We start from the raw sequence: 15,898 nt of genomic DNA, 5'->3' as shown, positions 1-15,898 counted from the left end.
CATAGCCCCTCGATCCTGAACTGGTGCACTTCGGACCAGGCTCAGTTCAGTTTGATCACGGACTGGACCGCCTCTGGCCCAGTTCACAACCGAACTGTCAAACTGGCCCAAACTGTTCCTACACACTGCTCCATGTAACAGTTCTAGGGTGCTGAAGCTATGTCTGGGCCTGGTCAGTGGCTTTAGAGCAGTTCTCACCTACTTCGAAGGAGAAGCATGCTTCTCAAACGGAGGGTAGAGCAGTCTCTCTACTGAGGGTAGAGCCCTAGGAAAGCTTAGAGTAAACCACAAGCCCATCACAGTCTTCCTTTTCTTTGGGTGCAGTGGTGGAAGGAGGGGCTTGATTTTGGAACTTCCTTTCAGATGATTTCCTAACCCCATTCATCCTTCATGTGCAATACATGTGCTAGCCTGAACAATGGTGGACTGGAGCAGGGGAACAGGGTCAGCACAATGCCTCTGCCCTGCTCAGACTACAAGCTGAGCAACAAGTGATGTATCTCTTCAACATCCTTCTCCAACACTCGGACTCCAATGATAGATCTGCTGATGGGTGTTGGGGCAGGCCTCTTCAAAAACTAGACTTTGCAGATGTCAGAGAAATAAAAAAATAGCAACACAGTGGCATCTCTACATGCCTCTCTTAGTTTGGTTGAAGAGGTGGCATTGGTGACTGGAGATAAGTGGCTGACTGGCTGCCTCTAGGTTGTTGTAGGCTGGAGACTCCGTGTTCCTCAATAGAACAGAAGAGCATTTTTCTGGCCCGAGAGGTTTTTTGGTAGTGTTGGACTGGAGATAGGATATATTGCTCAACAGAGAATAACTAAATTAGAAATAAAGGCAAGACAGGAAGAAAATCCTCCAAAGAAAAAGATGATATCCCAACATAGGTGCAGAAGGCCAGCTGAGAAAGAGAATCCAAGGAATTTGATGGCTCTGCATCAGTGGGGAAAATGCTTGACTAACAAGCAGAAGGTTGCCGGTTTGAATCCCCACTGGTACTATGTCAGGCAGCAGCAATATAGGAAGATGCTGAAAGGTATCAATTCATACTGAGAGGGAGGAGGTAATGGTAAACCCCTCCTGTATTCTACCAAGGAAAACCACAGGGCTCTGTGGGTGCCAGCAGTCAAAATCAACTTGATGGCACACTTTACCTGACCTTTACAACAGGAAAACTGAAATGGATCCCCCCGCCAAAGGCTATTTATAGCTGTGTTTATTTACACAGCTTTTGCTCTAGAGTAAGTGGGTTGAGACTACCCACCCTAGATGCCCTCCTCCACTAACAGAGGAGAAGGAGAATACTCTTTCAGGCAAGCTGTAGAGTTGCTGATTGCTATTTCCATACAAACTGTTCCAAAAGGGCCATTTATGTTTCAGTACTATTTGTGGCACCCCACCTTCTTATTTATTCTAAAGATCTAATTGGCTTTTCCATTATTTATGCTGAAATATATTTGAAAAACACGTTGCATTCTCAGGACATGTTCATGTTAATGAGCTAAACAGGACCCTCTTGACCAATCCAAAAGTAGCATATATCTTCATCCGGGTTGGAAAGGCCCATTATTATTAAGCAAGCAGCAGGTAGAGCTTTTCCTGGCCTGTAGGTACTGTGATGGAGAAAGCACCATTTAGCAATCTGAGTTGAACCTATAAAAATACATCTCTCTATTCCAGTAGACTGTTTTGCAGAAAATATACAATTATGACACAGTAGATTTCCCCATTACATTTTTCTTAGGAAAAGCTAACTCGATCGTGGTAAGGCAAACTTGAGGACACTTAGTTTAAGGTATTTCTGTATTGACAGTTACTAGGATCAGTGCTAAGTCTACTTAGTCCATCATTCTATTTCCATCGGCAAGTAGGTTGATAGTTCTGGAAGCTCATAAGCAGCATATATAGAGAGAGAAAAGTCTCTTCCCATGAAACAAATTGTGGAATGGCAATCTTCAGAATTTAAGTAGTTCTCCATGTGGCAGCTGGTTTCTTGTTTTCAAATACCATTTATACAGACATGAGCAATGAATATGAATAAATACAGTTGAAACACACACACATACTATGGAGAGATGAAGAAAACCTGGAGATGGTCTTGATAGATTGCTTTAAGTCATGGTAAAGAGTATATCAACAAAAAAACCACCAAGAAGAGTTGGCTCTCTTTACCCGTTTTAACACTTGGCAGCTGTCCGTTTGGATTCTGATCAGTCTGAATCACTGGAGACAATGTAAAAAGTCCTATGGCTTCTGCGATTAAAAAATCCTATGGCTTCTGTGGAAAGGGTATGCTAGGTGCAGGAAATATCAGCTTTTTCCTCAAGGTATAAGCTGGCTGTGGCATCTGTTTCACTAGTCCTTGGGGACCTACCTGTTTGCTCACTTCTTCATTGACTTCTGTAAGAATGGACAAGATATCTTCACCTCTGCAGACAGAATTGAAATACAAGTTCAGTACAATCCTTACTACTTTATTTTCACATGGTTAATTCTGAACTCATGTGCAACATTAGATGACAACCACAAGGAAAGCTATATTCCTAGAACTGGAGTTTTCTTTCGTATGATCTTAAAGTCCTTGGCCCTTAACTATTACACTTGTACAGCTCTGCAACGACTAAGACAAGCTGGATTATTTCCAGTACAGGTGGCCCTCCTTATTCAAGGGAGTTCTGTTCCCACCATTTTCCATGAACAAAACTGTGAATAGAGACCTTAGCCCTCTGGGGACTGGGGGGTGAGGTTCCTTGAACTTAAAAAAAACTACTAAAACAGCAGGGAGTAATGCTATAGGGCCTTCTAATGCTATAGGGCCTTTTAAAGCTTGACATAAATTAGGACTGCAGCTTGTTATAACCCAGTTCTGGACACCAAATACTTGCTGAAAGAACAGAGCCTATAGCTGGCAAAGGAACACTGGCAAAAAGGCAGCCAAACTTACCACGTGCGGAAGCAGAAAAGGCTTTTATACATTCCCACCAACTAAATCCGGGGTGGGGTGGGGATGTACAAAGGGGCCTTACCAGACAATCTAAGGAATAGGCGGATTAATAAATGGAGACGGCTGTCTTTTAAGTATCATGCTCCTAAGTTCTTTAAGAGTTGCCACTCTTAAAGTTGGCAGAGCCCTTTAAACTGCTCCATTAGGAATTGCCAGCTTCTTTAGTTTGGGGACTGGTTCCTCCCCGAGGCATGACAGTGCTGCTGCCCCACGCACCTTGACTGAGGAAGGTGTAGTCCTCACATTGGAGAGGTTTTTAAAATTGCACATGGAACACCTGCAGAATCAAAAGTGCTGATACAAGGATCACTTTTGGCCTAGAAAGCATCCCATTAGGGGTGTTCACGGAACCGCAAAACTGCGGTCCGGCACTGGGGTGGCGGTTGCTTTAAGAGCGGGGGAGGGTTTACTTACCCCTCCTGCCGCTTTCCCGCTCTGGCCCCCGTAATTGTAGTAGTAATCGGGGCGGCAGGATACCTCCCTGCCGCCCCTTCGCCCCTTCCGCTCTCCAAAGCAAGCAGGAGTCCTGTGCATGCGCGCGCACTTCACAGAGTCCTCCCTGCCGCCCCTTCGCCCCTTTCACTCTTCAAAGCTCCCTAGCCAGAGGCATAACATATCAGAATAATTCATAGCTACAGTAGTAATTATAATTAGAGTCATTCCAGGTGCAATGAGACATGATTAAAAGGTTAACTCATAAGAGTGGCACAAGTAACCCTTTTTAGTGGTTGGCTTTGACAAAACATCATACTTAGCCAAGACGTATGCCCTTTAAGCAACAGAATCAAAGATCTCTGCAACTGAGCTAGACAGTGAAAGCGCAAAGGGTGAAACTACACAGTACGTTAAACATGTAGTTTGGCCCCATGTGCTTGCTTTTTGTAACTCAAAGAGCAACTAGAACAGAAGAGTCCATGTTGGGACTGCAGTGTTGGGGGCGGGGGCAGGTTTACATCTTTCCTCCAGTGTGTCCCAAACTGTTCACCTCCTATTTCCCTTGTGAAGGCAGCTTCTCCTCTGATCGAAATGAGGCAGCTTTTCTACTGATTTGCACTGAGTGGCTGGGGGCACTCAAAGCAAATCAGAACTGCAGGTTTAAAGCCTTTCCTCCCATACCACTGTCCAATTTGACTAATGGTTGTTGCTTGGGGGCTACATTGAACTTCAGTGGGAAACCAAAAGGAAGAATGCCTTTTATGCCCAATTCCCTCTCAGTTTTTGATATGAAATAATTTAATATGTTCAAAGGCGACAATAACCTTTTGCCAAGCACTGTGGCAGATGATACCATAAATACTTTCTTCTTCCATGAAGGAAAGGGCTTGTTTTCCATTTCTCAGCTCACTAAAGAAGCTAATTCAAAGACACCTAAAATATCGGCCAGGGCGGGGATGGGAGGGGTGACCAGGAGTCCTGTGCATGCGCGCGCACTTCACAGAGACCTCCCTGCCGCCCCTTCCGCTATTCAAAGCTAGGGAGCTTTGAATAGTGAAAGGGGCGAAGGCGCGGCAGGGAGGTCTCTGTGAAGTGCGCGCGCACGCACAGGACTCCTGCTTGCTTTGAAGAGCGGAAGGGGCGGCAGGGAGGTATCCTGCCGCCCCGATTACTACTACAATTACGGGGGCCAGAGCGGGAAAGTGGCGGGAGGGGTAAGTAAACCCTCCCCCGCTCTTAAAGCAACCCCCCCCCGAACCGAACCGCCCAGGGCCAGACCAGTCCGGACCGGTTCGGAGGCCTTTACAATGGCTTCCAGACCGGTCCGGGCACATCCCTACATCCCTTGCCTCATTGTGCACAGGTGTTTCACCTGCTCATGTCATGCAGGGTGTCACTTCCTGAGATTCCAGCCAAGTTGATCCGTAGGCCTGGCCAGCACCATTACTTGAGCAAAGTTGCTTGAGGAGGGTACTGGACAGACTAGCCACTTCTAGCCTTGGCTTGGGGCTAGATGGGACCTGTAGCATGCCAGATTACTAAACATGCCCTAGAGATTGCTTAACAAATGAAACAAGGTTTTGTAAAAAGAGATGCTGGTTCATCACAAATGTCTGTATTTTCAAAACCTTGTTGCATAAAGTTGCAAAGAAGCACGGTGCAGATTTTCCCATCAGCATGCTACAGAAGTGGGGAAAGCTGCATCTAATTAAATTCTCGTGAAATGTCAACCAAAAATTAAGATTAATTGATAGCCCTATTAATGAGCCCATAGTGTTGCATCCAAAATGTCACGTTTGACACATGGTATCTTTTCAGTAAAAGCATTACCTTGGTACCAACTGCTGCAGCTTATTACAGAGAGCCTGAATGTACCACGTGCCCTTCTCTGTGTGCCGAAAAGAGAGATAACCATCCACCGTGGCCATGCCAAGGAGGAAGTCTGCTTCTTCTGGAATACTTGAGGCCATCTGCTGGGAGGTGGCAAATCCTGAAGATTGTGCATCATCTCCAAGCCAGCCAGATGTGTCTGCTTGCAGCTGGACTGGCTGCTGTGTCTTTTCACCTTGACATGCCTGGATAAAAAAAAGTTTGGGCTTTTCAGCCAGCAGAGGACACGCTTTGGCCGTGAAGTAGGATGTGATGGTACGGATCGGGATTAGAATAGAATCCGTTCCGTAAATGTTTCCCGATTTCCCATGAGACAGAATACAGCAAATGAAACAATCGCTGTCTTTCCAATTTTCAGAAGACTTCCATTCCTGCAGGATTTCTTTCATTTGTACTGACGTCTGGTCATCATATTTTTTCACATCTAGCCCAAGCCATTTGAACACACGTTCCAGTTCCTCTGTTGGAGGAGATAGAAAGAGTTTAATATGATAACTAAACCAAAAATGACACTGTCGCAAACTAAAAGGTGTGCTGGTATAAAGAAAAGGTTCTATCAATCCAAAATCCAAACACACAGGACCTGTACATGTAGTTCATACTTAGACACCTTTTTCTCATCAGTTTTCTCAAGAAAGATAGACTCTCATCATTAGAATAACTATGATATGAATAGTATATGTCTGTTTCCAGGAGTATGGTTGTTCTTCTGCAATCTATTATGGATGCACCCTCAAGAGGAGTTTGGCCTATATTTAAATCTTTTCTATGGCACTTGGGCCTGTTTACCTGGTCCCTGGATTTCACCCTACTTTTAGGTAGAACATTCTCTAAAGTTTACTGCTTAAGAATATGATTTGGTAACAAGCAGAGTAATCCAAGGACATAGTCTAGTGCGGGGGGGCAGGGGGAGGCACGAGGAAGCAAGCATGCATAGCCTTTTCCAAAAATTAGTTTCCCAAGCAACTGTTTGGGAAGGGGAGTTAATTCCATTCCCCTCTGGTTCCTCTTCCCCAAAGAGTGGATTGGCAGAAACCCAGGTTTAACAAGGCTTTGTGCATGGATTTGCTTCCACTGAGTTTCCCCCTGCCTGCCAGACTGTGCCCTTAGTTTTCACGTTTAAGAAAACTAAATTCTCGATTCCTTCATATAAGCCAAATTCAGCCTGTAGCAGTGAAAGGAAGGAGAGCTGATGCCATACATTTTAGAGATCAAAATGAGCCATAATTCTGAAATGAGCAAATCCAAGCTAGTCTATCCAGTTCAATGTAGGCACTCAGGTGAGACAGACTAGCCGAGATAGAGCCAAGCTCCACTAGCAGATTAATTATAGGCCAGGGACGAGAGTGATGCTAGACAGAGACTGCTGCCAGTCTCCTCAGGGCATGGCTTATAAACCCTGCCCCCACTCCCCTGGCAGTCACACAAAAGTTTCTCGTTCGGAGAACCCATCTGAGTGCCTCTGCCCATTTACTTCTTCCAAGCAAGATGTAAATATACTATATTAATAATGAACTATAGTTGTGACAAGAGTAACAAAGCTACAAGCGTACACTCTGTTCCTACATTTGACACTGAGCTCACTATGAAACATGACAATCTGTTCTGGTCTTCTAGTATTTTTATAGCTGCTCTGGAGAAAGAACACATGATCAGGATCAAATACTACATTTTGAGATAATATACTGTTTTGGGGTAGCATCTTACATTTTCCTAACATTTAGACCATGCAATGTTTGTTTGCCCCACCAACACACACAAGGTTATTACCAATATAATACAAATCTTAAGTTGAAGTATGGAAATTTCTCTCTTATGCTCTTGTATCAAAAAGTAAATGTCTGGCCAACAATCCAGCTTATTTCAGTTAGGAACAGGCACAATAGTGGCAGAAGTATTACAAAGAAAAGCATTATTATTATTTCTTGTTTACACAGTCAGACAGGTGTTATTGACTGGTTTGTTTTATCCAGACATCGAGTCCTTCCCAAGGACCTGGGATGGCTGAATTTTATTGTCAATTGTTATAGATATTGTTGTTGTTGTTGTTGTAATAAACTGATCTCTTCCTATCTGTGGAGCTGAGGCCAGACTTGCCCTGAGCATCTGCAAGTATTTTTCAGTTGCACATGCCATTTCTACCTGCAGCAACCATCAACATACACATTTTTGAGAAATAAAACTCAAGATACACAGGACACCACCACTACGTCTTTTGCTCAACAAGCTGCAGTTGCTTAAAAATTGACAAACTTTCACACCACACAAGGGTCTTCGTCAGTCATGGCATAAAAAATCTGAACACCTATTTTAGACACATGCACAAGTTTTTTGCAGCTTATCATTAGGCAAAAATTGTGGAGCAACTAGAATTAACCTGTTCTATATAAACAAAGATCAAATAATAAATGGATCAAAACTCTTGAGAGTTACTTGGAGTTAGAGAAGAAAATCAGAGAGGTGTCAAGGAGAGACAGAGCTGTAATAATGGGTGACTTCAATTACCCTCACATAGACTGGGCAAATTCAAGTGCGGGTGTTGACAGAGAGGAAACATTTCTAGACATGCTAAACAACTGTGCCTTAGAACAGCTGGTTGCAGAACGAACCAGAGAGAAAGCAACATTGGAATTAATCCTGAGTGATGTCCACCTGGTGCAAAATGTCAAGAGTTGTAGAACAATTGGGGAACAGTGACCATAGCGTGCTCCAATTCAGTTTAGATGCGAGTGGAGCATTGCCAAGGAAATCCAACACAGGTGCGTTGGACTTCAGAAGAGAAAACTTGCTCAATGGGAAAATATACCAAGAAGGAGGAAAGATACCACCAAGTCCAGGACAACGCCAGCATAGCTAACAAGTAGGGTCAGAGACGCTATAAGAGGAAAGACTCCCCGCTTCAGAAAATGTCCTGCCCAAATGAAGAGAACAGAAAGGAACATAAACGCTGGCATAAGAAATGCAAGGAGACAATAAGGGATGCAAAAAGAGAGTTTGAGGAGCATATAGCTAGAAATGTCAAGGGGAATAACAAAAACTTCTTTATATATATTAGAAGCCAAAAAACTGCCAAGGGAGTCAGAGAGGTGGTTGGACCCTTATGTAATGAGGGCATGAAAGGGATTATTAAGGAGGATAAGGAGACTGAAGAGAAGCTGAATGAGTTATTTGAATCTGTCTTCATGGCAGAAGATACCAAACATATACCAGCTCCAGAACCGATCTTCTCAGGCTTGGAGACTGAAGAACTGGGCCAATTTGAGCTGAGAAAGGATGTTCTAAATTGTCTTGAGAAACTAAAAATGAACAAGTTGTCTGGGCCAGATAGCATCCACCCAAGAGTGCTGAAGGAACTCAAATGTGAAATTGCTGATCTAGCAAAAATATGGAACTTGTCCCTACAATCAGGCTCTGTATCAGAGCACTGGAAAGTAGTGAATGTAACTCAGATTTTCAAAAAGAGATCCGGGGGGGGGGGGATCAGTGAAACTACAGGCCGCTTAGCTTAACTGCTGTGCCACGTAAATTGATGGAAAGCATACTTAAGGACAAAATTGTTAAACATATAGAAGACAGGCCTTGCTGAAGGAGAACCAGCATGGCTTCTGCAAGGGAAGGTCTTGCCTCACTAACCTTTTGGAGTTCTTTGAGAGTGTCAACAGTCATGTGGATAAAGGTGATCCGGTTGACATAGTATTCTTGGACTTCCAAAAATCTTTTGACAATGTTCCCCACCAAAGGCTCTTGAGTAAACTTGGCAGTCATGGGATAAGAGGGCAGGTTCATATGTGGACTTGTGACTGGTTGAAGGACAGGAAACTCGGGGAAGGAATAAATGGAGTTTTTTCATAATGGAGGGAAGTTAGAAGTGGGGTCCCCTAGGGATCGGTACTGGGACCAGTGCTCTTTAACTTGTTCATAAATGATCTAGAAGTTGGGGTAACCAGTGAATTGGTCAAATTTACAGATGACACTAAACTATTTAGGGTAGTGAAATCCTCAGCAGATTGTGAGGAGCTCTAAAAGGATCTCTCCAAACTAGGTGAGTGAGTGACAAAATGGTGAATGCAGTTCAGTGTAAGCAAGTGTACAGTGATTCATACTGGGGCAATATACAATGATGGGGTCTGAACTGTCAATGATTGACCAGGAGATCTTGGGGTCGTGGTGGACAGCTCGTTGAAAGTGTTGACTCAGTGCACAGCAGCTGTGAAAAAGGCAAATTCCATGCTAGAGATCATTAGGAAAGGGATTGAAAATAAAATGCTTATATTATAATGCTCTTATACATATCTATGGTGTGGCCACATTTGGAGTACTGTGTGCAGTTCTGGTCATGATATCTTAAGGAGAACATTGTAGAACTGGAAAAGGTGCAGAAGAGGGCAACCAAGATGATCAGGGGCCTAGAACACCTTCCTTATGAGGCAAGACTACATCACCTTGGGCTTTTTAGTTTGGAAAAGAGGCAACTATGGGGAGACATGATAGAGGTGTATAAAATTATGCATGGAGTGGAGACTGAGAAATATTTCTCCATCTCTCAACACTAGAATGAGGGATCATCCCATGAAACTGCAGGCCATGAAATTTAAGAACAGAAGGAAGTACTTTTTCCCACAGCGCATAATTATCTATGGAATTCTCTGACACGGGATGTGGTGATTTCCACTAGCTTGGATGGCTTTAAAAGGGGCTTAGATAACTTCATGGAGGAGGTTAAATCAATAGGCACACATACCACTCTAATACAAGCATTTCCTCTTAAGTCACTTACTGGCATCTTTCTGAGATCCCATTCTTGTTCTAAGAACCTGCTTAAAATCGACATTATTAAAAATGAGGCAGTGTCCTCGATGCGGTCCATCCATTTTATAGAGAGCGGGTTTCTGTGGAATGAGAGGGAAGCACCAAACTTTTATCAAGATTTTATAAGAATCTTTTCGCTTTAGATTCAAGACTTAAGGCACATTTTAATGTCTATAGGACTCCTCAACACCACACCCAAACACCCCCCACAAACACCAAGCTCTGTTGTTTGTTGATGAGAAGTGATGGAGCTGGCCAAAATAAGGAAAGTCAGGCCTAAGCCTATGGGTTGGTTCAGTGGCGGCTGGTGGGGAGAGGTCCCTTTAAAAAGTTATCACTGGCAGTACCGCCAGCACCGCAAGCAGCAGTGCTTTGCCCAGCAGCTACCACAGCTCTGGCACTTGCCATGCATGCCGGAACCATGGCAGCTGCTGGGCAGGGTACAGCTGCTTGCGGCAGCTTGAGGGTGCCAGTGGTACCACCGGTGGCCACTTTTTTACAAGGTACCTCTCACCACCCGCCACTCCCAGCACTGGTGGTGGCTATAGGCCACCTCCAGCCTCAGAGGCAAGATGCCTCTGAATACCAGTTGCAGGGGAGCAACAGCAGGAGAGAGGGCATGCCCTCACTTCTTGCTTATGGGCTTCCCAGAGGCATCTGGTGGGACAGGATGCTGGACTAGATCAGCCTTGGGCTTGATCCAGCAGGGCTGTTCTTATGTTCTCAACACCCTCACCAGCTGCCACTGGTTCAGACATAACAGAACCGTAATTAAGCATGGCCCTGTGCGATGCCAGCAAAGCTTGGAAGCACACATGCTTCCCTCCCATGCCTGTGTGAGTGTTCTTCTGATTTAGGTTAAAATAAACCAAGACTGGTTGGTTTGGATGTCGTGACCAATCTCCTTTTATTTTAACCTACTTACTTGAACTAACTATTATCTGTACCCAAGGTTTGAAATGAATTACAGAATGAAGTTTATTTCTAGTAAGTAAAGATCTTTTTAAGTACTAGTGAAGTTGCTTAAGTAGTAAAGATCTTGGTTCATTTTAACCTTAATCAAAAGCAGATGCTCAAATGGCAAGTGTGATGTCCCAAATCTCAGGGACATCACATGGCAACAGGTTTAATTATGGTTCTATGTTACATTTGAGCCAGCCCTATATGTGAATTAACACGAAAGATATTCAGGGAGACAGAAGTTTCCAAACCTCTGCTGCAGTTTTTGATTCATCACCACCCATAGACTGTTGCAGGCTCATTCCTGAGGGATCAGCCACACTTCCTGCTTCGACTTCTATAAAACAGTTACAAACAAGTGGGTACTCCAGAAAATCCCAATTTCTATTATGTGCGTTTATATTTTTGTTCAAATATTCCTGACATTTTAAAGAAATAATCAACATGACCACACAAAAAATCAAATGGCTTATTTGCCAGATCTCTTTCCTTGTGCAGACTCATTTCAACTAGATACACTCAAGGAAAAGTATTTTCATTCCTTATTGATCGATGGCTCTTGTATTCAAAGAGATAAATCTTAACAATAATCTGAGCAAATTGCTCAGAATGGCTGCTAGTTCAGATCAAATACTAAGAGCTTATATAGCAAGGATGGTAAAGTAACCGAAAAGCGGTGTATATATTAAAAATAATTGTTGTAGTAAGAAAGTAACTCCAACTAAGACATTTACTCCAAATTCAATATGCAAAACCTGTAATGGTAAGGATACAGAAGTATATTTTGGAGCTAAACACAAACACATCATCATTGTAAGAAAATATTCCTGCTATTTGGAGTATCACTGCCTGTTATTTGCCAAGGAAAGAGCTGCTGTACTAATGGAAGCTTCCACCCAGCCCCACCCTAGCAAATAGCATTCGGGAGAGGAAAACCCAGATCAAGACCAGAGCAGGGAGACAAGCTCCCCCACCCCTCCTGCCATGGTTCCAATCCAACTACTGTTTACCAAGGAAAATTAAATCACATCTAGATGAGATCTTATGTCATAGATACTTGGCCCCAAGTGCTGTCCTGCCTCCTCACAAACTCTGGGGAAAACCCCTGGGTCATTATCTCCACTTTCTCAAACTTTGCTTGGTGAGCAGATCGAATTTTACCAACAAAGGATGTCCCTCATGAAAAGGAACAATTCAGCCCTTCCCTTTCACAGCTACATGGAGGACAACTTAAGATAACAAAGGCCGGCACCCACAGAATAGCTCATGACAGACCTTGATTTGCAGCTGAAGACTGTATGATTCCAACATACTCCTTCAGGCTCTCAGATTCTACAACAGAAGCATTTTTGGGGAAACCCAAAGAGAAGAAACATAGTGTTACCATACAAATGCCATCACCTTTCTCCTATGACTTGACTTAGCGGCTGTATTAACATACCATAGACATTACAAGAACTTCTAAATCCTTACCTCCCAACTCTCACAACACAATCCTATTAATGTTTACTTAGAAATAAGTCCCACTCTGTTCAATGGGGCTTACTCTCTAGTCAGTGGGTGGCATCCACACCTTTCAGGGTGTCATGCTCCATCAGTTGAAGCTTCTTTCACTCATGGGGCGCTAGTCCGGAGAGGATTGAAGTCTCAATTTCTTTCATCATAACACAAAATAATATTCCAATAATCACCAGATAAATCATTCAATGGCTTATTAGAAACCAAAACATGTTATTGGAGCAGTCGCCTATGAAACTAGAAGTGGGATTCTATGGCTCTAGAATCCATAATAGATTGATCAATAAATTCATTACAGCTATTTTGAATGGTATAGTTACATACATAGTTACCGATGCTAGCTTTCTATATTTATACTCAATTTAAATATGTATAACTAAATGATATATATTTACAGCCTCTATCATATCTTTTAAATAATAATAGTCATACAGTTTGTAAGTATATTTATTATTATTATATTAATTATATTATATTAATTATATTTTTTATTATTATTAGGTGAATGTCTATAGAGTAGGGTTTTTTTTATTATAGCATACGTGCATAGTTAGAAGACATGAAAATTTGGAAATTATCCCATCCACAGGGGCTCTGAATTGGTAATTTAAAAAAAAATTAAAATCTCAGTGTTTAAAACATTGTAAATGGTGTGCGCACATATCTAGAACAAAACATTTGCTTATCCTTCAGCCCAGAGGCGTAACTGTAATAAGGCAAGGGGAGACAGTTGTCTGGGGGCCCACTGCCTTGGGGGGCACCCCAGAGGAAAGTCACATGACTGACTCCCCCAGCCGCCAACTTGCCCAGGCTTCCTTCAGTTGTATTCATCCTCCGAAACTGATGTGAGTGTTAAGACCTGGAGCTACCAGAACAGCATGTCTTTCTCTAGTACCATTAAATGACTTGCATCGTCCACAATTTACAAAACCTTTTAAAAAATAATTTAGTATAACTACGCTTTTTGTTACCACTATTCAGCCTCATTTAAGATCTCTTTACTTCATGAGATGAGCTTCGGGGGTGGGGGGGGAATGACATTTTAAAATCTTGTCTCTGGGCCCACTCCAACCTTGTTACGCCCCTGCTTCAGCCAAGACATGCTTGCCTAATTTTAAAAAGTCTTATAATGCACATGGAAAGTGCTTAAGGTCCTGTAAACATTGCAGAGGCTGTCGGGGGAGAAGGAGCCACCAAGCAAATACCATTCTTGACCGTGGTATGAAGCTGCAACTGAATGGGTAAAGTTGAACAGGCTGAAAATAAATCCAGGCCAGTCAGAGGTGATGCTGGTGGAAGGTTATGGTGCCCTGGAGAAGTTAACTGTGTCAGCCGTCACTGGGGGGGTTATTACAGGCTATCAGAAGTTCACAGCTCTAATGTCATCCTGGACTCTGTCACTATTTTTGATAAACAGGTTGCTACGCCCTCTCAGAGCAGCTGTCAAACACATCAGCTACACATGCTATCTCCACATCTTCTGCTGGAGGACAAGGGCTCCACATATTTGTCACTTATTGGCTTGACTGCTTTAATGCACTTCATGTGAGACTGCCCTTGAAAAGAAGGTGAAAGGTTCAGCTGATAATGCAGCCTATCTCCTATTAAGGTGGGAGTTTGCTAAGCCTTTGCTTCGTCATTTGCACTGGCTGCTGGGGTATTTCTGGAAATAACTGGGCTAGAGTTTTAGAGAAAACTAGCACTTTGATTAACTTCCTAATAAACCCGTAAAGTGAGACTCCCAAGCCCTACTAGCAACCATTGCTAATGGTTTGTTGGGAAGCTAATTATACTAATCTATACAAGATTTCATGCATTGGCACGCATGCCTTAGAAAAAGGTTATTGATCCCGAGAAGTGGCATTTGCTATTGATTTCTCCCCATATATAATCAGTGCTGCCACCTACTGCATTCAACACAGTTTGAAAGCTTTTTTGTTGGCTGCTATGCATTAGTTTTTCTAAGAGAAATAGCACCAATAGGAGCTTCTCTCCTGGGGGAAATCCCTGCAGTAGGGCCAATCCAGATTGGGGCTGTGGTGCAGAAAGAGGGTTAAATCCCACCCACCCCAGTCCCAATCTTGATTGGGCCCCACTGTGGCTATCCCTATATTTCCATTAGAAACAAAATCACAAAGGCTGAACAATGCATTTAATATGATGTGTAGTCTCAGCAAAATTGTACCAAAGAAAGAATAATTGCACAATTAGCAAGCCACCTAGATCTAGACACGCAGATTAGGCAGACCACAATCACCTCTACCACTACATAACTATATTCAACAAAGATTTACCATCGTTTTTTGGAGGGTATTTAATGGATGGTTCCTGTACAGGAAAGAAGAAAGATACAGTCAGTCTGGATATTCTGCTAGTTAGCTTTTGATTTTCAAATACTTCATGTAGATTTCTGGCCAGAAGAAGAGTAAAGATGACCACCAAGGGCAAGAGATCACATCTATTTTAGAGGGCATCCAAACCAGAACTCCCATTGCTTGTCTCTCTGTCACAGTATTAATCTTCATGCATTTCCTGCACATGCATGCTCCTCTCTTTCAGAACTGAGCACTCAGGTTTTTCATCATTTTTAAAAGGCCAGTACTGAATATGCATAATGATATCCATGCACCCACCCAGGTCTTAATAAATTCAATGCCATCTTCTAAAAAGGAATGCTGGGGTGGGATGAAGGAAAGAAACAGGATCTTTCTTTTTCATGTCAGGATCATGAAGTGGCTTAAGTTGTAACAGATCAGATTCACTGCAAAATAAATGGGCTCAAAAAGAAGGGGGAGGCATTAGCCAGAAAGAATGTGTTTTCTTTCCAGATCAGTAGCACCAGTACTTCTATCTCTAATGTAGGACCAGATATTGAACAACAAAACCAATAAACCAAAACCTACACACATACCTCAGAAATGGAGCATGAGCACTGACAGAGCCAGGATGCAGCATGAACTCCATATGAAACAGTCTTGTATAGAGTTGGACCATGGTCTACCTAGTTCAGTATTACACTGACTGGCAACAGCTTTCCAGAGAGATCCTTCCCCACCCCACCTGGAGATGCCAAGAACTGAACCCGGGAATTTCTGCTTGCAAAGCATGTGCTCTATCATTAAGCTGTAGCCCCTTTTCAACTCCATCACTTGGAGATACAGTCATCCCTTGCCAACTGCGGTGTTCCCAACCATGTATCCGTGGTATGGTATTGGGTATCCGTGTCTGGGATTTGTGATGGGTCTTGTCTAATGCCACCCAAGTCTCTGTGGGTGTGGC

General features: G+C 43.1%; 1 protein-coding gene across 6 annotated transcripts in view; it reads right to left on the bottom strand.

Annotated features, from left to right (window-relative positions):
* Nucleotides 1-1,428: 1,428 nt before the first annotated feature.
* CASP10 (caspase 10) overlaps nt 1,429-15,898 on the bottom strand; it is a 37,967-nt gene continuing 23,497 nt past the window's right edge. For all 6 annotated transcript variants that reach the window (XM_053279608.1, XM_053279610.1, XM_053279629.1 and 3 more), the window contains 6 exons: nt 14,914-14,947; nt 12,377-12,433; nt 11,353-11,438; nt 10,110-10,221; nt 5,273-5,792; nt 1,429-2,432 (listed from right to left, as the gene is read on the bottom strand). In XM_053279608.1, coding sequence (XP_053135583.1) covers nt 2,273-2,432; nt 5,273-5,792; nt 10,110-10,221; nt 11,353-11,438; nt 12,377-12,433; nt 14,914-14,947 — 969 coding nt within the window. In that variant the 3' untranslated portion in view covers nt 1,429-2,272. The remainder of the gene's footprint in view (nt 2,433-5,272; nt 5,793-10,109; nt 10,222-11,352; nt 11,439-12,376; nt 12,434-14,913; nt 14,948-15,898) is intronic.

This window comes from Hemicordylus capensis, chromosome 1 (assembly GCF_027244095.1).
Source record: "Hemicordylus capensis ecotype Gifberg chromosome 1, rHemCap1.1.pri, whole genome shotgun sequence".
Lineage (NCBI taxonomy): Eukaryota > Metazoa > Chordata > Lepidosauria > Squamata > Cordylidae > Hemicordylus > Hemicordylus capensis.
This window is presented reverse-complemented; position numbering and strand designations above follow the sequence as displayed.